Source organism: Lichenostomus cassidix, chromosome 25 (genome assembly GCF_008360975.1).
Source record: "Lichenostomus cassidix isolate B80296 chromosome 25, HeHo_3.0, whole genome shotgun sequence".
Lineage (NCBI taxonomy): Eukaryota > Metazoa > Chordata > Aves > Passeriformes > Meliphagidae > Lichenostomus > Lichenostomus cassidix.
Genome location: NC_139505.1, coordinates 336248 through 357227, shown reverse-complemented (window position 1 = coordinate 357227; position 20980 = coordinate 336248). Strand labels below are relative to the sequence as shown.

The window sequence follows — 20980 nt, the reverse complement described above, 5'->3', positions numbered from 1 at the left end:
TACATCTCTACTCTCCAGTTACATGCTCACCTGCAGCATTATTTTAATTGGAGAGCCCAAACATACCAAGAAACCCGAACAAGTGGAGCTTTTCATAAGCAATCACCCCTCAGAGTACAAACCCACCTGGAATGTGCATATGGAGGATTTATTAATTCTGCGGTACTGAGGTACATTTCTAAAAGCAACAGTTGCCAGGAACATCTGACTTTTAAACCAACATTTTGAAGCTGACAGTGATACCACCATCTCCCAGAACTTAGATGAGGATCCCAGCAAGTAAAACCTTCTTTTGCTAAAGACACACTAACTTCCCTTAGACAAGTGCTGCTATCCTCCCTACTGAAAGCTTTAAGCACATCAGCTAAACCCTTGCTAATACAGTTCACAAAACAGAGGCTCCATTTCTCACCTGGACACCCCCCACAACAGAACATGTGCCCTGAGGCCACTGAGTACAACCCAAGGCAAATAAGAACAGACCATTACAAGGTAATTGAGGATGTGAATACACAGGCAGTCTTGAGCCGTTCAGGACTGCAAATACTCTTGTTCTTCCTCCCCTAACAAGTACAATACCTCAGACTTCCCTGCACCTAAGGGCACACAGAGATTACATGGGCCAGCTAACATGAACTACAGGACCTTACTGTGTCTAAGACTCAATAGCAGTTTAAAAGCCACGCAGTGAAGAGAGCACAGACAGAAGAGGCACCAAGAGAAGGAACAGTATCTTACATCTAGTGAATAGGATGTACAGAGAGAGATCTGTTGATTTCAATAACCTATTCCCCTGGTTGCTTTAATTAAGCTTTTAAAAACATTCTGTACAGCCAGCAATGCTCTCCAATTTTCCATAAAAATCTGCCATCACCGAACACTTACTAAAGAATTTTTGTGCCCTGTTTTCTTCCTGTTAGAAACCCTTCTTTCTTCCCTAGTTTAGTACTATTAAAATAAAACAAAAACAAAAAACAGAACAACAGTGCCATGGGAAAGAGAGAAGGACAGTCTGTTCTAAACAGAAAACTTACTCATCAGGGCAAAAAAAAAAAATCCCTTGAATGCTGAAACAAAGATTGACTAGTGCAAGGGGAGGTCACCTGTCTGGGATTCAGCCTTGCCCATGAGCACAACACCCTGAGCACAAACCTATGAGAGGGTCCGTCACGTGTGTCCAGTCAATGCAGCACTGCAACTCCAGCTGATAATGGGACTGGATGTAGAGCAGGAGGTGCTGGTAAAATCCTATGCCAGCCACCAAGTGAGTCCGGTATGCACACTCCAGGGTGCTGCGACTGTGGATGTGCTGGAAGAAGGAAAAGGAGAACGTTAATGCAGTCTGGGGCATGGTTCAGGCTGGGCACCCAAGTTGTACTTAGTGTGAAGCAAGACTGTGCTAGGTCAGCTGTAACTGATTTTGCAGAGCTCTGTACCTCCTCCTGCTCAACAGTGTTGCCTCTAGTGGTACTCACTATGGGTGAACATCAAGGAGAAATACTTGCAAAAACAAATAAATAATATCAAATGCCCTGGCTGCTGCACCTTAAATGCACCCAGACCCCTGGAAAGCCAGGAGAGCTCATGGCATCACACAACACTGAGGATCTTCCAGTGATCAACTCCTGTAAAAACAATCAGCACTGACAATGCCTCTTAAAACCATCGCTCTACCTGGAGAGATCTGTACTAAGAAGAGGGGAACACAAAAAAAAACCCGAATTCTGTTGAAATGCCTTCTGCAATGGCAGGTCTCCAGGCAGCTCCACAGGAATTTGGGAGTGCCCAGCTTCCCACCCTGGGCTCAGACCACAGCTTCTCCAAGTAAATGAAGCTTTAAACTTTGCCTTATCCACTACACAGCTAGAGACCTTCTCATGCCAGAGCCATAGATACCTACCTTTTTATTTGTTTTTATGAGCTGGATAACTTCATAGTAAACCTTTCTCCAGAGCAGTTCTTCCGCTTTTCTTCCATAATCCACTGGATGCAGGAACATCAGCTTCACGCACAGCTCCCGCAGCCTGGAACAGAAAGCAGAGCATTCTCAGTGAGCTGCTGCAGCCTCAAACACAGCAGCCTCTACAGAAGCACACAAGAGGAAAATCTGAATCCATTACAATGGCTCATCCAGGCCATCTGGTGATGGTACAGCCCGGATCACTCTCATGCAAGAGCACCTGGAAAAACAGTGTACTTAACCTAGTGCCCTCTGGGCTCAGCTGGCCATCAGTGACTTCCTGAAGCGCAGTAATGGCAGGAATTGGCTTGACCGCTTAAAAATGATTAATAATAATCCTCCCTGCTCAGCAACCCCTAAACCTGATAAAAGATTTTACACACATGTAAGAAATTTCTGCTCCACAGTTTTTACAACAAGGAATTAATTGGTCAACAAAATTTATTTGTATCATTGACACTCAGGAAAGCTTCCTGCCACAGAATGTGTTGCCCAAACACAGGTCTGAAATCTAGCCTCTGCTTCCAAAACCTGAAGGTTGATCACAGATCAACAGGCACACTACAAACCAAACAAACATTGAAACTGCAGATTCAACAGCTCCATGTGTTGCTTCACACAGATTTTCCCCAGCCAAACACAAAATACAAGTATGCTGCCCAACTTACTTGTTCCTCAAGCTGATGTTCTCTGGTTTGAACACATCCTGATAAGCTGCCTTATTGCCAAGGATGAGATCCAGCCGGTGCACAGCCTCGACCACTGCCCTGCACGAGAGCACAGAAACAAGAAAGTGTTTCAGGACAGCAGGTGAGCTGGGATCACTGCCGATTGCAGGTGTCTGCACAGAACCACACTGGCCTACTTAGTGTCAGCACACTGCCCCGTACCACCACACCACAGTCACTGATTTCCTTTCTGCAGTCTATTTGAAGAAGGATATGGAAAGCAGAAAAAAGCAGAGTTACAAACATTATAGGCACTTTACTGCAGAACAGCTGTTTAATCACCACTTACTGCCTGTCTGATCAAATATGTCAATTACTTCTACAGTCACAAAGTCAGAAATGTCTCTGAACACGTTAGCAACCTCAGCAATTAAACCGGTATACTTACACTAAGTTTAAATTAAACATCTTAAACTCTGTGATTTAAAAAATAGATTGAACTCTAATAACTACTGTTTTGATGGGGTAGGTTTTAATGGTGTAAGAATCAAACCCCCACCAATTCCTGTTTCCTTACCAATCTGCCTACCGAAAGAAGGCAACTCAAGTCTCTCATTCACCAAAACTTCCCCATCTTCACAACAGGGATTCACTGGTTAAACCCCTTAAAGTTCTCTCAGTGACAGGCAACAGATCTTCAAACCCAGTCTAGAAGAGGACATTCGTTCATAAGTTCTGTGCCCTGAAAGCTACCTAAAAGACAGAGCAAGCAACCTCCAAACCTCTGAGCCATGCAAAAAAGTAATTTGATGAATCATTGTTCAAGACCCTCCTCCTGGAGGAAGAATCCCACACCGTGTGTAAATCTCAAGTACTCCAAATTTTGCAGCTGTGAACAAATCACACCACAATTCTGAACGCTGCAGTGAAAAAAAGCCAGGGACTTTCAGCATCATTAGTGCTGAACCTCATCAACAGCTCACAGACAGCTCAATAAAGTACAATCAGCCGTCAACCCTTCCTACACAAGAGGTCACCTCCAACCTCTGCCTTTTCTGTGCTTGTATCCGAAGTCACTAAACCCACTTGTGAAGTTAACTCTCCCCAGCTCTTCTTTAAGCAGCACGTTCTCCAAGCCATCAGCTACCAAACCCCAGTGGTCCTCGTTCTCCCTCTCAGGCTCATGTCTACCACACCCATTGTCATTTCTCATTTCTCCAATACCTGTTCCACTGTGGCTGCTGACCCTGTCGCACTCAAGAGCTGAGTTGAAACAAGAAGATGAAGACAACCACAACGCACTGTGAACACAGAAGGCAGGACCAGAGCAAACTCCTGCCAAGCAGAGCAGTCAGGTTCTGCAGCCAGTCTGCTCCCCCTCCTGAAATCTCCATCACCTGCAGATCGGGAACTCCCCCACCACGCTCACAGCACTACACAGTGACTGAGCCTGCTGCTCTTGCACTGATGGTAGCCAGATGGAGTACAGGGCACTCCCAAGCCAAAGCCGGCAAGCTCATGTTCTGGGAGGCTGAAACCACCATCACTTCATTGAAAACCAAAGATATTACTACAAAGTAACTGACAGTTTCCTATGCCAGCCTCCTCCCAGCAAGGCAAATCTCTCTTCACAAACTCACTACACCCAAAGGAACCTCCCTTAAAAAAGCCCCAGGACACTTCAGAGCTCACAGAGAAAATGTCCCATCTCCTGCCATGCCACAGAAAGCCTCTCACTCAAGGTAATGAAAAGATTTCATTCACTTGCTTCCAGTAACCACAGAAGCTGAAAGGAGAAGGGAAACATGGGGAACAGAAGTATCTCATGCAATGCCTTGGGAGATCAAAACACCATAGACTTGAACCAACTTCTTCCTGAATAATCATGAAGAAACACAAAGAGACAGTAAGAATCCCACACAAAATCCTGTTACGTCCTTGATATCCAGCCTCTCCGGCTCACTGGCCTCTTTCTCATATGGCCTGAAGGGCATTTGCAAACTCTCACAGCTGCATACCCTCACAGCAAGGAAAGCAAGTAAAATATATTTTGGTTTACAGGTAACAGGCACTGAGTATGCAGTATCCAGTCAAGTTCATATTGGGCCTTTGGGCATTCCAACAAGTCCCCCGGTTTAGTTTCCCCACAACAGAACCCCACAGAGCACAGGCAATGCCAGTCTTCTTACTGCAGCCTAGGACTGCTGTCCTGGCTGTGGCTCTCAAAGCCCCTCCCAGTGCACCAGGAGCTGACTGGCTTCCTGTGCAAAGAGTGACCAGAGGAAAGGGGAATTGCTGGTTCATTTGATTGCAGGAGAGAACTATAGGAAAACTACAGTAGTTGATTCCTGACATAGGCAGTAAAGCAGATGTAAAATAACATTCCCTGAGCACCAAATCTCAGCTGCGTGCATCCGATACAAGTGCATGTGTCCATGACATCCAATGTGGGAAATGATCCCAATGGCCTACCAAACGAGAAGTACGGAAAAATTTCCTTCTGGGGACAGACTGAGCAGGGACACAAGAGGGTATTTCCCCTTCCCCTCAAGGTGGCCTGGAAGGCATCTGCCATACAATCCAGTTTTCTACAACAGCCCTACACGGGCACATGAAGATACTTGGTGTCTCTGCTGTTTTTTCAGGATTTGTTAAGAACAGAGTTCATGACCAGAGAACAGAAAGGTTAACAGACTGCGATGTGGTTCATGAGACTTAAGGGAGGCCCCAGCTGAAACATCGTCTGGTCCACACAGGACCCATGGTGCTGCTGGAAAAGAAGGAGGCAGGAATAAAGCAGAATCTGTGACAGCTGGCGATGACCTGCCAGGATCCCGCATCTGCGGTGCTGAGAAAAGGGGACTTGGTGAGGACAAAAGGGACAGGAGCCAGCCTCACTCCAGAAACGTTGGGAAACATCAACAAGGCACTACGGTCCATGTACTGATAGTGCACTTCAGCATCTGTACCCTGGATGGCCCAAGACCATGGGCTGAACTTTCCCTAGCAGTTAAGACAACAAATCCTGTCCCAAGACCCATTTTTCTACCTGCTGTGTTTAAACATTGCTTTCAGACAGCACATTAGAGCCACAGAGGAGGCACATCAGATGCCAGCCTATTAAAAGAAATAAGTACAGCATATGGTGCCAAGCAGGGTGGAAACAGGCCAATGCCAAGTCCTCTGGAGACACACAGACACTGATCTGTACCCTTCTGTCTGTGCAATTAACAGTCTGGGATGAAGCAGGGCAGTGGGGAGAATTATTTGTCCCCTCTGTTTATTTATTTAGTGCATCACTAAGAGCCACAGTGTCTGAGGAGTAAGACATTACTCAAAGAAAAGACCTGCAGTCATTTATCTGTGCTCTGGCATGCGTCAGTCTACAAATCACACTGCCTAGAACAGGCTCCAGGTAGGAACAGTAAAGCTGAGTCCATAAGCTAATGGTTACCCAGAAACCTGTAAAATAAACCTGGTCACCTTACACTACAACATGCATTGTAAAGGAGCACCTGGGATAATGCATTTGCCACATTCCAAAGTGAAACCTGGGAACTATCAATCTAGGAAGACTTGGAAAATATCAAAGAGTGCCCTACAAGCAGTGATGGGCACCCTCATCTCTGAAAGGACACTCCAACAGCTAACATGCTGCCAAGGACCCTGGAGACCTGAACACAACTCCCACAAGCTAACATAACACTGATCCCATGAGGTCCCACGACATGAAAGGGCATGGCCAATGTCACCAAGAAAAAAAGAAATGGACCCCCATGTAAAATTCATTTCTTATCTCCATCACTTTGCTCATCTTTGAGACCCACAGTTACTGCTGGAACTCCACTAGGGATCTGTTGTACTGACGGGGAACCTAAGCCAGAAGGGAACAATTTCTGGGCCACTCTCACAAAACAAGTCATGAGTGGAGCAGAGGCAGCTCAGGGCTGACAGCAGGACACCTCATCCCATATGGGATGTCTTGTTCTGGGGGTCTGAGCTCACCAAGGCCAGCGAGAGTGCCTCACCCCTGTTCTCTGATGCCATTTCCAAAGCGTGGTGTAGAAATGTGGGACCAGAGTTCCAGGGAGTGTTTTACTGGAAAGATCTGCAGCTGGAGCAGTCCTGCCCTCCACACAATAGCAAAGTGCCCTGGCTCACACTCCTGCTCATCACACCCTCTTCTCCAGCACTTCTCATGTAATCCCTGCCTACTACCAAAGCGAGGGACACTCTCCCCAACACCCCTCTCTCTGGATGACCCCACATCTCACCCTTATCCCATTGTATCCCAACAACCCCTTTCTCCTTAGCCCCCATCATCCTCCCTGAATCCTGCAGAGCTCCTTTTTCCATCTCCCATGTCCTGACTCATCACCCTGGGTGTCCCCTCACCCTCACCCCCTTCTTACTCTCCCACCAACCTCCTTACCCTGTGTCTCCATTCTCCAACCTTGCCTGGATACCCCACAGCTCCTTCCCCAGCCACCCCTTCATCTGACTCACCTGCCCTGAAGCCACCAGACCCCTTTTTCACCAGTGCTGCCCCTCCATGTGTTGCTCATCTCCTCTGGATCTCACACAACTCCCTTCCCCATATTCCCTCTCCCCAGTCTTCCCTAAACCTCCTCCTTCTCCTTTCCCTTTACACTGCATCCTTTCCCTGGATTTCCCCACAGCCTCCATACTTCAATCTTTCCTAAATTCCACCTTCCCCTGTTTCCCACAATCTTCCCTAAATTCCATCATCCCTCCGACCCCCTTTGCCCGCGTTTCCCAAGTCTCCTCTGAATTCAAGAAGCATCCCCGCCCCGTTAATCCCTGTGGTTCCCTCGATTCCGCCATCTCCTTCCCCAGTCGCCCGAATCCTTCCCTGACAACTCCCCCGTCTCCTTCCCTTCCATCTTCCCTTAATCCCGCCAACCCCTTCATCTTGGTCTTCCCCAACCTCGCCCAACCTCTCCCGTCCCAATCCCCTTCCCTCCCGTCACCCCCAGTCCCCGCCGGACCCTGCCCAGCCCCATTCTCCCTCTGCTCCCCTCGGGCACCTCCTGTTCCTCTCCCTCCCCAGATCCTTCCCCGTCCCTCTGAGTCACCCCCTGGCCCCCTCCGCGCTGACCTGCCTCATCCTCACCTGGAGCCACCCCAGCCCCTTCCCGACAGCGGCTCCCTCCAGTGTCCCCTAGTCCCCTCCCCTTCTCGGCCACTCCATCCCCTCTGGCCCCCTCGCCCCTCTCCTCACCGGTACAGCCGCTTGGTGTGCAGCACCTTGGCCTCCGGCTCGCCGCTCTCGCCGGCGGCCCCGCCGCCCTGGCTCATGGCGCCCGCGGCGAGCCCGGCCCGGCCCCGCGGCTCCTCAACACCGCCCGCGCCGCCGCCGCCGCCGCCCCCGGGCCCGTTCGGCCGCCATGGCTGCCCCCTGTCCCTCGCTACTCTCGCGAGATTTTCCGCGGCTGCGCCGCGCCGCACAGGCAGGGCTGCGGCGACGGGAAAGACCTCGCCTCGCGAGAGCTAGCCCTCGCGACGGGCCCTCACTTAGCGCCGGCAACATGGCGGCGGTGGCGTCATCTCGCGGGATTTCCCCTCACGCACACACGCGGCCGCCGTGCCAGCACTTATTGCTGGCAAACAGGGCCGCGGTGGCGTCAGTCAGCGGGAGCCGAGTTTCAGTGCGGACCCGGGCGGGAGCGGCGGGCCGGGGGCCCATGCTCAGACTGAGGGCTCGGCCAGAGCCTCCCCCCCGCTCCCTTCCCCTTCGTGGCTGTGGGGCCAGGAGCGGAGGGAACGGCGGCGGAATCCTTCCGCCCTCTGGGTTCCCGCCGTGCCGGGGGTCCCCAGGCACCGGCCAGGCATCTGGGCGGGTCCCGTAGGGCCGCGGCACCCCCAGTGTTGTCTTCAAGCTAAATAATGTCTTCAGGCTGAATCTTCTCGCCTTTTGTAAACGTTACTGTGCCGTCAGATAATTTCTGTAACAAAAGGTGCTAAGTAAAAAAAAAAAAAAGGACTTCGTATTTCAAGCATTGTGTTAGGTTACGTTACATAAATATTCATTAGGTGGGCGGGGATGTGTAGTAGACGGATTTATGTAAATTTTACTGTATAATAGATGTAACTTCGTGTTACCCTTGGTGCGCTTGATTTGTGGAAAGCTCCACCTCGCACCCTCGCAGAATAAACAAGGACAAACAAGGATTGACTTCTCTGTCTCCTTTCGAAATTGTGTTTTTGTTTAGAGAACTCTTAAACTCGGCACTCGCAGAACGGCCCGGACAGTGATCCTGACATAGGGGACAGCGCCAGGGCTCCCCGTGCGCCCCCACCGGCCCTGCCCGCGCAGGAGCCCCGCGGGGCCACGGCCCGGGCTCAGGCAGGCGGAGGGTCCGCCCGGCTGGGCGAGGCTCCGCGCCCGCTCCTCCGCCCGCCCCACCTGAGCTGGTTCGGCAGGTTTGAGGCGCAGAGGCGGCCGGGAGAGCGCAGGAATCGCGCAGGGTCTCGGCACAGCTGTCCCGTGGCCCTCATGACCCCCCGCCTCTGCCCGAGTGAGTCCCGCAGCGAGGGAAGGTGGTGCCGCGAGGGAAGCGGGGCTGGGAGCTGGGAGCGGGGATGGCGTCCGGTTTTCGGGGGCTGGAGGTGCGGGAGGCCCAGGAAGCTGTTTCAGCCCTACTTCCGTGAGTGGATCTCGGCGGAAGCCCCACGCCGCTCCGTGCCTCCAGTTTCCCCACACCTGTGGCCAGGCTAGGGCTCCTGAGGGTGCGGGGATGAATGTGCTGAGAAGGGTGAGGGAGCGATGTTCGTTGCAGGAGACAGCTGGGAACACCCAGGACGGGCCAAGAGACAGGGTTCCCCTAAAGAGGAACAACGTGGGAGCTCTGCCTGTACCTTCTGCACCCCGTGGAAGGGCACCCTTTGCCCTCCACTCATCAGTCTCAGCCACAAGAGGGAGCAAACCTGGTCGGCTGTAGCCAGGGTTCCTGCAAGCAGCCAGGTTACCCTCTCCCCAGGGCTTGGCTGGTGCTGGCCCAGGACAGAGCCATGGAGGAGCCAGTTGTATCATGATGTATCAGGATGTTTGTTCAGTGGGGGAAGCAATTCCCAGGCTGCCCCATTTTGCAGCCAGACCTGTAACCCCAGGGCTCACCTGGCCCAAGACAGTACCTGATCCCACTGCCAGGAGCCTGAGTGTGGGGACACCAGGCACTGCTTTTCCCTCCTAGTGTGAGGGCAGGCAGGTGGTGGGGGCTCCAGGCATGCCAGTTTGCTCCCACTTTGTAACTGGGGCTGTGCATGTGACGCTAAACCTCGTGTTTCTGATATAAATTTATCTGTCTCCTTTCTCCTGGCCCAGGGTGAAAGCAGAAGGGACAGGAACCTTGTCCCCTCTGAATACCACAAGTGCAAGCAGCAGTGTCACCAGCCCCTGGCTGTGTCCCTGACAGTGTGGAACTGGATGTTCTCATGGCTGCTGCAGACACTGTCCTGCCCCCTGAGGAGGTGGCTTTGCTGGAGCTGGGGAAGGTGACCCTCAACAAGGTGCCACCAGCCCCAGATGAACACCTGGGGGACCCTGATGCCACACTGCTGTGGGACCAGTGCCAGCACAGCACCCAGGGCCAGCCAGAGCTCATGGAGATGAAGAGGCGCTCGAGTCCTGAGGGGGGCCATGAAGATCCTGAGGAAGTTGTTCCCACCTGCGCTCCAGTTGAGGCCGAAGATGAGGAAGTCCCTGGGCTGCCTGTGATGGCAGCCCATGTCTTTGTGCCCATCGACCCGCAGTGCATCGAGCAGAGCCCCTTCAAGCAGAAGCAGCACCCCACCCCATGGCCCCAGGAAGAGGGCAGGAGGGATCATGTTCCCCCCTGTGACAGATCCAGCAGCCTCCACCACAAGCAGGTCTTCCTCCCCCTTGGCCCCTCACGGTACCAGGACCCACTGGGTTTTGAGGGGCGCACGGCCAAACCCTCAGCTGAGGGCACACGGTGCCCATGTGCCAGGGACTGTGGCACTGACAACCTCAAGGCTGTAGCATCGGTGGCAGGGGCCCTGCTCCTCTGCCCCTGCCTCATCTATGGGGCCTACGTCTTCCTGCCCTTCGATGCCCCGCTGCTGCCCACCATCAGCACCCGCCTGGTCTACACACTGCGCTGCGCCGCCTTTGCCACCTTCCCCATCGTGCTGGGTGAGCTGTGGGCTTGGGGTATGAGCCCTTTGCTCCTGCACTGGGCTGCATTAGCCCTGGGGCTGCAGGAGCAGAGCTGGGGCTGAGCTCTTTGTGGCTCTGTTGCTCCCACTAGGAGCAACCTGATGGACTTTTTCTCCCCTCCTGGTGCTCCCCAAACCCCACTGTGGCTCCTCTGGGCACCCACTCAGCCCCTCTCTCTGTCCCTCAGGAATGATCGTGAGCGGCATCTCCCGCCTCTGCTCCTCTGCCCTGGAGCCCTTCGGGGAGCTCCACCGAGAGGTGGAGATCCACCGCACCTACGTCTCCCAGTCTGTCCACCTCTTCATCCTCTACTTCTTCAACATGGCCGTGCTGGCCACCTACCTCCCTCAGGAGCTCCTCAAGCTCATCCCGCTGCTCACGGGGCTCTTCGCCATCTCCCGGTAAGTGGCTCCTTCACTCCAGGGTGCTGTCTGGCTCTGTGAGTGCCAGCAAACACCATCCCTTGGTGCGAACTCCCACTCAGGCAGCACCTCACCCAGCTCACCACAGCCAGGAAGGGTTCATCATCCTGCATCCCATTTCCTACAGTGGCCATGCCTGGGAAACCCCTTACTGGTCAGAACCACTGAGTGCCAACCCCATGGCATCGCCCATGGCTGAGTTTGCACCCTCTGCCCTCTCCAGGTTGATTTTCTGGCTGTCCTATGCCATTGGCCGCTCCTTCCGTGCCTTCGGCTTCAGCATGACCTTCCTGCCACTCCTGGCCATGCTGCTCTGGAACCTGTATGGCATGTTCATCCTGGAGCCCGAGAACCTCCTCTCTGTGGCAGCTCCCAAGCCTGAGGGCCACTCCAAGGAGAGCCAAGCCAAACTCCGGCACTGGGGGTGAGGGAGGCCAGGAGATGCGATGCCTGGACGCTAAGGGCTCAAGCCCTCCTTGATGCCCTGCCTTGAGAGCCCTGACAGCACAGAGCCGACAGATCCAGCTGGGCCCACAGAACCAGGATGCAAACCCTCTGCACCGGGAGACTCCTGCTGGAGGGTGAACAAGGCCCAGAGCAAGACACAGCAAGCCCTGTTCCCTTGGGATGGGGTGTGGGATTTGCCTCCCCTCCTGCTGGAGCCAACTGTGCCCAATAAAGCCCTTTACCAAGCAGATCTGTGGCTGCTTTGTGGAGGTGGGTTAAATTGTCCATTGAATGACTCAGATCTTCACCTACAGGATACAATCATCCAGCCTCAAAATTTTTTCCAAGAGGGAAAAAATTATGTTGCCCCGGGACTCTCTCTCTCCCAAGCCTGCACCCCACTCCTGGGTCCTTGCATAGCCAGTCTCACCCTGCTTGTCCCTCCTCTTCCTCCTGGTGGAGGTTCAGCTCCCAGTTCACAAACCAGTTGGCCAGGCAGGAGGGTTGGAGCCCTCCCCAGGGTGAGATGCAGGGAGAAGCCAGGCTTGTCCCACCTTCCATCCTGCAATGCTGTATCACAGGAGCAACCCACCCAAACAAGAGAATGGGACTCAAGGACCTGAGGGGATGAAATGAAGCTGTGTCAGGGGGGATTTAGGTTGGGTACCAAGAAAAGGCTCTTCTTCCCCCAGGGGGTGGTCAGGCACTGAACAGGCTCCCCAAGGAATGGTCATGGCTCCAAGGCTGCCAGAGCTCAAGGAGTGTTTGGACAATGCTTCTGGGCACAGGGTGGGATTGTTAGGGTGACCTATGCAGGGCCAGGAGTTGGACTCCATGATCCTTGTGAGTTCCTTCCAGCTCAGGAGATTCTGTGATTCTCTAAGTCTTCTAAATGCACCTGTCATCAGGGACATGACCCAGGGCACTGACCCAAGAACTCACAAGGCAAAGTCCTCCTGAGCACCACACACCATTACAGGGCACAAGTCAGTCCAGGGGCACAGGCACCTTTGGCTGCTGCTGAGCTCCAGCACCATCTTCTGCCAGGCCCAAAATCTCCTTCAGTTTCTGGCCCATCCAGTTCTTCAGGGTTAATTACAGGGACCAAGGGCAGAAAACCATCCGTGTTTGCCCTTTCATTATATCGATGCCCAGGAAAGCTTCCACCTCCACTCATGTTTCTCCCTCAGGTCACTGTGCCCTACAACAAGGCTTTGTCTTCCCCTCTCACAGTTACCTGGTCCCCTCCAGCTTCCCATATAGGGAATGTGTAGGTTGGATACATTATTCTGTGACAACCAGGTGCTGCATGAGGAAGAAGTCTCTTCTTTGTAAAAAGCTCTGAGGTTCTCAGGCTCAGGACAGGTGTTGTGTCACTGTTTGGAGACTAGGAGCAGCCTGCCCTGGCTGCAGCAAATGCTGTGGAAGGGTAGGGTGGGAGAGACAAGCCCAGCCTATGGTCACATGGCCTCAATGGTCAACAGGTAATGAACCTCTGGGTTGCTTTCCATAGTCTGCACTTTGAAGAAGCTTTGTCTGGGAAAGAAGCAGGTAAAAGAAGCAAGTAAGGGAAAGAGTACAAGAAAGTGTGAAGGTGATTTGGGGCTTATTTGGGGTTTTTTAATTATTTTTTATGTTTTAAAGGCAGACACAGGCATGCTGAGTGCAGTACCGCTAGAAGAAGTATTGATGATGATGTTGATGTCATACTGGACTCTTATGACACTGATGAGATACTGTTACTGTATATATTGGGTTTGGTTATGTGGAGGAGCAGATGATTCTATCCTGTTCCAGTCTGCTCATTCCCATCTCCTCTCTCTTCTTCCTGTGATGAAATACAACCATTTTCCTTAACATCCAGCTCCCAGAGCGAGTAATGTGTGTCTCTCACACCATGGTTCTGCAGTCTCTCAAAGCTGGTTCACCTCTGCCACCATCACGTACCTGGCGCAGGAGGGTGCACAGGTCGTGGTAAGTGGATGACTTATAGGACCCCTGCAGATACACCTGATGGTGCTCCTGGAGCTGTGTGGTTGTGGATGATGCGTGTCCCCGTGCTCTCACCCTGCCTAGTTCTGGAGCGAGGAGGAAAGGTGACAAAGCCTGTCTTTTCCCTGCCTTTTCCAGGTTGGCTTCACTAGTGCTCCTGGGCAGGGAGAAATCGTGGCTCAGCACGACTTTGACAGGAGGTTCTCCCTTCACTTTGTAAGTACCTTTCAATTGATAATGGGAAATTGCACCAGCTGCAGCCCAGTGTGGTGCCTTCCTGCTCACCCAGGCCTGGCAGACAGAGTGGGTGAGTGGCCCCGGGGCACTGACCTCTTCACCTGCCACTGTCCCTGTCACCACTCCAGCAAAGGGGCAGAACCCCTGGATGTGGGGGGTCTGCCAGGACCAGCCCCTAAAGCCAGCACATGTCCTGGAGCAGTACTGGCAGAGAGCCAAAGCCATGGCCAAGGGCTTCCATAGCTGCCCCTGAAGGAAGCCTGGTCAGACCTCTGCACTGTCCCATTTTTGGGCAGGGTGCTCTGAGGGCCAAGAGGAGCCAAGAGGCCAGACTGGGCATGGTGGCAGTGGGAGCTGGAGCAGGTGCAGAGGAAGGTGGAGCTGGACCAGCAGCTGCAGTGGGACCAGCTGGAGCAGGTGGCCCAGCAGAAAGAGCAGCTGGCCATGCAGGTGGAACAGGACCACCAGGAATTGCAATGGGTGCTCAGGTGAGGCACACAGAGCCAAGGGATGGCTGAGGTGGGGGCCAGGGGCTCACAGTGCCAGCCCAGTTGCTGTGCCAGGCGTGGGGGGCTGTGGCAGGGGATCCCTGAGCCAGCCCAGCTCTTCCACAGGGCCCATCAGGAGCAGCTGGAGCAGGCGCAGAGGGTCAGCCTGCAGCATGTCCACATCAGTGAGCTCTGGTGGCAGATCTGGGAGCTCCAGCCGGAGCAGGTGGCCCTCATTGAGGAGGGCCATGGGAAAGAGCAGGAGGCCTGGCAGCGCTGCCGGCACCTTGTCTAGCTTGGGCAGCAGAAGCTGCAGGAGCTTGGGTCAGGGGCTGCCTGAACTAGGCTCTGCGGCGTCCCACCCTGGGCCACCTGCCAGGTCCCTCTGCATCCTCAACAAACCTGCTGAGGAGCCTCAGACCCAGAGCCATCAGGATCCTGATGTATTCTTTCCTCTGCCAGGCCACCAGAATTCCCAAGAAGTACTGTGCCAAAGTGAAACACAGAGTAGAGGGCCTGGAGCCAAGTCAGCACAGCCCCCAGCTAGGACCAGCCCCACAAGGAACCAGCTCCAATTTCCCATGGATTTGGGGGTCCAGTTTCATTGACTGATTTTTCCAATAACATATATTTCTGGAGCAGACAGTGTTCTCCATTCTTCCCTTGCCGCAGAGCTGAGAGGAAGCCAGGAGGATGGGGCCGATTAGGAGAAGCCCTGAGGCTGCTTGTCCCACCTGCCCTGCTCTGGGGACAGAGGTTGTCCCTTGCCCTGTCCCCAGATCCATCGGGACAGACCTCTTATGGGAGGCCGTGTCCTCGCAGGGTGCCCCCAGCCCAGGGCAGGGTCCCCATGGACTGGCCAGGTTCTTCCCCACCCACAGGCCCACCAGTGCCACCTTGTCACTGTGATGTCACCTCTCCTGCATCTTGACCTTCCTCAGGTGAAAAGCAAAGGGACTCGAGCATGATGCAAACATGTCAAATCCATGGGGGTGGGGACTGGTGGCTTCAGAGGGCCCGAAGCCATGGGAACCTACAGGAGCAACTCAGATTAATTTTTATCTATACACCACATTGTCACCCCTCGTAAACACATTTGTTTCTGCTCCTCCCTCTCTTCTCCCCATCTGCTATACATGAATGGCACAGAAATACTTGGGTGCAAGCTTCCATCCACAGGGATTGCACATAGAGCTCGCACATTAACAGCATTTTCACACCCTCTTTGCCTGGTGACTTTCTAAAACACAAGCCTTCACAGGTAACACTTGTACTGTGCATCAACCTACAGCATCCTATGCCACTTAACCAAGTGCCTCTGTGATTTTTTTCATTAGGCTCATCCCCTATTTAAGAATACCCTCAAGTAGCTCAAAGAAACATAAAGAAACGCTGCCAGTATTATGCAGGCCAGCAATGCATGTCCTTTTCTAAAGCATCTGCATCACAAAATTGGCTGTGAAGGTATCAGAGGGGTTTTTTTTAAGCACAAAGTCCACTGTAATTAACCAATGATGTAGGGTTGTTTTAACAAATTGCTTATTTGAAACAGCTGCTATTTTTCAAAGGAAAGCATTTATTTAGAAGAATTTTCAATGTAAAGCAATACTGAAGAAATTAGTTAAGGAATTAATCTTTTAAATAAAATTATCAGGGTGAGGAAATCCAGAATAATTATCATATTGACAGCTAAGTTAGAGTAATAGTAGGTAAAAGTGAAAACTTCAACATAAAATTGTTCTAAATTATCCAAATGGGATTTTTATGGACTACAAGCATTTGCTTCTCCTCCCCCTCCTCATGCACCCAATTTTTGACTTGCGGAAGAGAAGAAGGAAAAGAAAGGGTATTGAAAAACTCCTAAAGGACAGCACAGGCATCAGTCAGAGCCAGCTCAGCTTCAGGTGGGGAAAGCCCTGCTTGTCAAATCAGATTTCCTTTTACAACACCGTAAGTCACCTAGCTAATCAAAGGAAGCCAGTTGATGTAATCTTTTTTGATTTCAGCAAAGCTTTTGATACTGTCTGTCTTAGTATCCTTCTGGACAAACTATCTAGGACGCAGCTGGATAAACACATTATGTGGTGAGTTAGCAACTGCCTCACAGGCCAGGTGCTAAGGGGGACAATGAATTGTGTGACATCAGACTGGAAACCAGGCACTAGTGGAGTTCCAGGGCTCCATCTTGGGCCCAGTGCTCTTGCACATCTTCATTAATGACTTGGATGCAGCACTGGAAGTGACACTAAGTCAGTTCACAGATGATACAAAATGGGGAGGAGCTGTCCACTCCCTGAAAGGCAGAGAGGCCTGGACAAACTACAGGGCTGGATAATCACTAACTATATGAAATTTAACAAGGGCAAGTGCCAGATCCTGCACCTGGGACGGGGCAACCCTGCTTGGATAGACTGGGGAACGAGAGGCTGGAGAAAAGGTGTGGAAAAGGACCTGGGGGTCCTGGTCTCTGGCAAGTTGGATCTGAGTCAGCAGTGCCCTGGCAGCCAGGAGGGCCAACCATGTCCTGAGGGGCATCAGGCCCAGCATCACTGGCCAGGCAAGGGAGGGGACTGTCCTGCTCTGCTCTGCATTGAGGCAGCCTCCCCTCCAGTCATAGGGCAGTTTTGGGCACCCCAATATAAAAATTACTTTAAGCTATACCTAAGAGTGTCCAAAGGAGGGATGTGAATATGGTGAAGAGCCTTGAGGGGAAGCCTTATGAGGACTGGCTGAGGTAATTTGGTTTGTTCAGCCTGGAGAAGAGGTGACTGAGGGGAGACTTATCAGGGTCTGCAGCTTCCTCACAAGGCCTCAAGAGGGGCAGGTACTGATATCTTCACTCTTGTGACCAGTGATAGGACTTAGGGCAACAGCTGGAGCTGAGTCAGGGGAGGTTTAGGTTGGGTATCAGGAAAAGATTCTTCCCCTAGAGGGTGGTCGGGCACTGAACAGGCTCCCCAGAGTTTGGTCACAGCCCCAAGGCTGCCAGAGCTCAAGAAGCTTTTAGACAAAGCTCTCAGGCACATGGTGGGATTGTTGGGGTGTTCTGTACAGGGCCAGGAGTTGCTCTTAATGATCCTGATGGGTGCCTTCCAGCTCAGCATATTCTGTGGTTCTCTATCTCCTACTCCAAGCCTATTGAGTGTCACCACTTGATTTCAGCATGCTAAGTTCCAAATGTATCTTGAGTGCCAAGTTTATTTGTGCCTGTGCTCTCGTTCAGACCATGCTCTGTTGGCATTTGTGGTGGGATGATGCTGTCTGGACATCATGTACCAAAGTCACTCTGTCACTCCTCCTTCTCAGCTGGAGAGGGGCAGAGAAGAAAATACAGCTGGCAAGAGGCTCATGAGTTGAGATAAGAACAGGGAAAGACCACTCACCAATCACCAGCATGCCCTTGTCCCAACTCCTCCAAATGCTGCCATGTCCCTGTCCCAGCTCCCTCCCCTGCCAGTGATCCTGTACCAACTCTTTCATCTACTGACAAGTGTCCTTGTCCCAACTCCTCCATTCATTCCTGTGTCCCTGCCCCCAGCTCCTCCATCTGTCCCTGTCCCAACTCCTCCACCCTGCTGAATCCCTGCCCCAGCTGAGCATAGCCCTGTTGCTGTCCCTATTGCTACCACACCACCATGTTCCCATGCAGTGACCCGTGGGCTCAGTGGGTGCTGTGGTCCCCACACAGCCTCTGCGTCCCCATGCCTGCTGGCTGAGGGGGGATCTGCTGCATTTAAGCCCATGGTCCAACTATGCCTTTAAGCAATTGCCCCAGTCCTGCTCCAAGCCCAGAAGCCTTTCAGTATCCGTGGGGCTGAGCAGACACCTCTAGACAGCCACAATGCCCAGGCTACTCCTGCTCTGCTGGTCCCAGATGGCTTTTACCCACTTGGCACACTCAAGTGTTCACATCGAGTTAGCAGCCAGCCGATCCAAGGCTGACACAATTCCTGCTCAGTGTGTCCTGGAGTGCCTGGTGTTCCCCTGTCCTGTGGCAGCACAGATGCTTTCCCACGGGAATTTTCTCTCTTCCTTTTCTATGTTTTATAAATAAAGATAAAACTTTCATGTTATTGAAATGGCCTTTTGGATACAGGCGGTCAAACGCCTGGACCAATCAATCCCTGGGGTATGGATGATATTGGTCCAATCCGAACAGCCCTCTGATGTATATATAAATTGTTAATTAAATAATAAAGTCAGTCTTTTCTAGCACTCAAAAGGGCTCCCCTCTTCACTCTGCTAGCAGTCCAACAGCGACATCTGGTGACCGCTGACACGTACTGCATGCAACAAAAAGGTACACCATATCGTCCTGTCCCCTCCCCCCACCCACCACGCCACGCAGCCTGGTTTCAGAATGGAGATGGACCCTCCAATGCCAAAAGACGAACTTTTGCGAGCTTTCTTGGAGGACCCCTGGTGTGATCCAGCGGTTGCACAAAAGCAGCACCTGACCAGGGCTTTAATGATGTGGGCGTCCAAGAATGGAGTCCCAGAAGTCTGGGACATGGACGTGGACTTTGTGGCTCAAGGTGGGGAAGGCTTTGTGCAAAGAGATGATATTTGGAGATGAGAAAACTATCCACTTGCACCGAACATGGCGAGCGGTCTGGCACACGTTAAGGGGACAGGAATTTTACACTGCAGAGCTGGATGCCACTCTATGTCTAGAGTCCTTGCTTTCGGCCAGTGTTGGGTTGAGTACATTAGAATTTCTCCTCATTCCTGTTACTAAGCAACAAATAGTTGGGTGTTTTAGAACCATCAAGCCTTTTGTAAAAGACAAAAGCTGGGCTTGGGCAGGGCAGGTGAAGGGAAGAGCCGGGGCTTGGAACGGCTCTCTCATGGTTCGGAGGCTGAGGGGAGAGGCTGCTCTTTTGCTCTTCGCCTGGGACCAGAGGGAATCCAACTGTGCCCTGTTTTTTCTCTTCTCCTGGCTAGGTGAGCTTTGATTCAACCTTTCTCCCCACGGAGAAGGGCACATTTTCCCCCGGGCTGCGTTTCCTCGCGGCTGCTGCCGGGAGAGTCCCGCGGCCTCTGCTGCCTGCCCCCGCCCTCTGCCGCACGAGACCGCGGCGTCTGCTGTGACTGCAGAAATCCTTGCTGCCTGGCTGAGAGAGAGAGCCGGCGCCCGCCCCTGCCGCCCTGCTTTCTCGCTGCCCCGAGCTGTTTCGCCGCCCTGCGTGCTTCTCAGCCTGCCCGCCATTGCAGCTGCCGGACGCTGACCTGACCCTGCACCACAGCGCCACCTGCAGCCGCTCGGGAGTCATCGCACCTGCCCTGCCCAGCCGGGAGCTCAACAGCGCCCCTGCTGCTTGCAACCATGATTACACCACACGGGAAAAGGCTTAGCAGCTCACAAGTCATCTGCTATTGGTTTTCCGGTTCTAGTTGTGGTTGCTATTATTGTTATTGTTTGTTTATAGATACTAGTAAAGAACTGATATTCCTTTTTTCCCATACCTTTGCCTGAAAGCCCTTGATTTACAAAATTAAATAATTCGGAGGGAGGGGGAAAAAAAATCACATTCTCTGTTCTAAGGGAGGGTTCAACCTCTCTTGGCAGACACCTGTCTTTCAAACCAAGACAGATCTTGGCGCCCAACGTGGGGCTCGAGGGCATTGGAAGAAAAAAGAATAACAGTTTCTGTGAGACCTATCTTGGCGTGGTGAACATGAAAACCTCATTAAGTGGTACTATGTTGAGTATACCCTGGTTTGGTTGGCACATAATTGTGACCACATTTTTCCCATTTGCAGCTCCCTACCTAAACATAGGCCCTATAACTAAAGTTATTGTGGCTCTCATCCAGTTTGCATAATGGTACCTTTTGTGAGGAGATAACACCAGGAGAAGGTTTTTCTCAACCTTTTATTCATTACTTTGGGCCTACCCAACTAATGCTCGAAAGGTTTGGAAACTCTCTAAATGCTTATGATATCATACAGTGGCTGATGCTGCTGTGGCTGATAGGTCTATACTACTTTACATTCCGGGATAAGGTGAAAATTCCCTGGGTAACCATTCTAACAGCTGTGCCAGGGAATAGGGATGCAGCCACAGAGCCCAAGGCTGTCCCAGAGCTGGGGATACCCCACAGCCTGACCCTGCCCAACAGCCTGCCTCAGAAACGAACCATCCGGAGTGGGTGGGGGTGCTAGTGGAGGAGATGATACACAGAATACACCAGCTGCTGAAGGAATACATCTCCCTAGCAGGTGTAAAACCCTCTCCTCGCCCCAAAGGGAAAGAGTCTGATGGTGCAGCAGTGGAACCCACAGATGTTACGACCATCCAGGTTCCAGCTGAATCCCAAGAGCAGCCACAGCCAGCAGCAGTTGCCCCTGTGGTGCGTACAAAGTATAAGACCAAATCAGTACGCCCAGTTAATGATGATGGGGAGCCATTGCCCTCACAACCAGCAGTAGAATCTGAGCCCATAATCATCACTGAGTCCTTCCACTTCGATACTCTCCGTAATCTGCGAGATGATGTTAAGCGACGGGCGCACGAAGCTTTCCAAACCTGGTTACTTCGGGTTTGGGACCTTATGGGCCCAGGT

General features: G+C 52.4%; 2 protein-coding genes and 1 long non-coding RNA gene across 4 annotated transcripts in view; 2 read left to right on the top strand and 1 right to left on the bottom strand.

Annotated features, from left to right (window-relative positions):
• SMG5 (SMG5 nonsense mediated mRNA decay factor) overlaps positions 1–8083 on the bottom strand; it is a 30584-nt gene extending 22501 nt beyond the window's left edge. The window contains exons 1-4 of the mRNA XM_085082502.1: positions 7871–8083; positions 2629–2727; positions 1901–2024; positions 1153–1309 (exon numbers count right to left, since the gene is read on the bottom strand). Of these exons, the coding sequence (XP_084938628.1) occupies positions 1153–1309; positions 1901–2024; positions 2629–2727; positions 7871–7947 (457 nt within the window). The 5' untranslated portion in view covers positions 7948–8083. The remainder of the gene's footprint in view (positions 1–1152; positions 1310–1900; positions 2025–2628; positions 2728–7870) is intronic.
• Positions 8084–8323: 240 nt separating this feature from the next.
• On the top strand, positions 8324–11945 carry TMEM79 (transmembrane protein 79). Of its 2 annotated transcripts, none has more exons than XM_085082503.1 (4): positions 8324–9167; positions 9974–10804; positions 11016–11229; positions 11474–11945. In XM_085082503.1, exons 2-4 carry the CDS (start codon positions 10084–10086, stop codon positions 11676–11678), a joined length of 1140 nt encoding a protein of 379 aa, XP_084938629.1. In that variant the 5' UTR covers positions 8324–9167; positions 9974–10083; the 3' UTR covers positions 11679–11945. The 2 variants fall into 2 exon arrangements, with proteins under 2 accessions (XP_084938629.1, XP_084938630.1); XM_085082504.1 differs by lacking the exon at positions 8324–9167 and adding an exon at positions 9189–9296.
• Positions 11946–15899: 3954 nt separating this feature from the next.
• Positions 15900–18636, top strand: LOC146427078 (uncharacterized). Its single transcript, XR_014856512.1, has 2 exons — positions 15900–16498; positions 17638–18636. It is a non-coding gene; the product is annotated as an uncharacterized LOC146427078 (long non-coding RNA).
• The last annotated feature ends 2344 nt before the right edge of the window (positions 18637–20980 follow it).

What these genes read in the sequence shown, in the direction of transcription:
- TMEM79 (XM_085082503.1), top strand. Translation starts at nt 10,084, where the DNA reads ATGGCTGCTGCAGACACTGTCCTGCCCCCTGAGGAGGTGGCTTTGCTG. An exon ending in CACCTTCCCCATCGTGCTGG is followed by an intron (nt 10,805 to 11,015) that starts GTGAGCTGTGGG and finishes TCTGTCCCTCAG; the next exon opens with GAATGATCGTGAGCGGCATC. An exon ending in GGGCTCTTCGCCATCTCCCG is followed by an intron (nt 11,230 to 11,473) that starts GTAAGTGGCTCC and finishes TGCCCTCTCCAG; the next exon opens with GTTGATTTTCTGGCTGTCCT.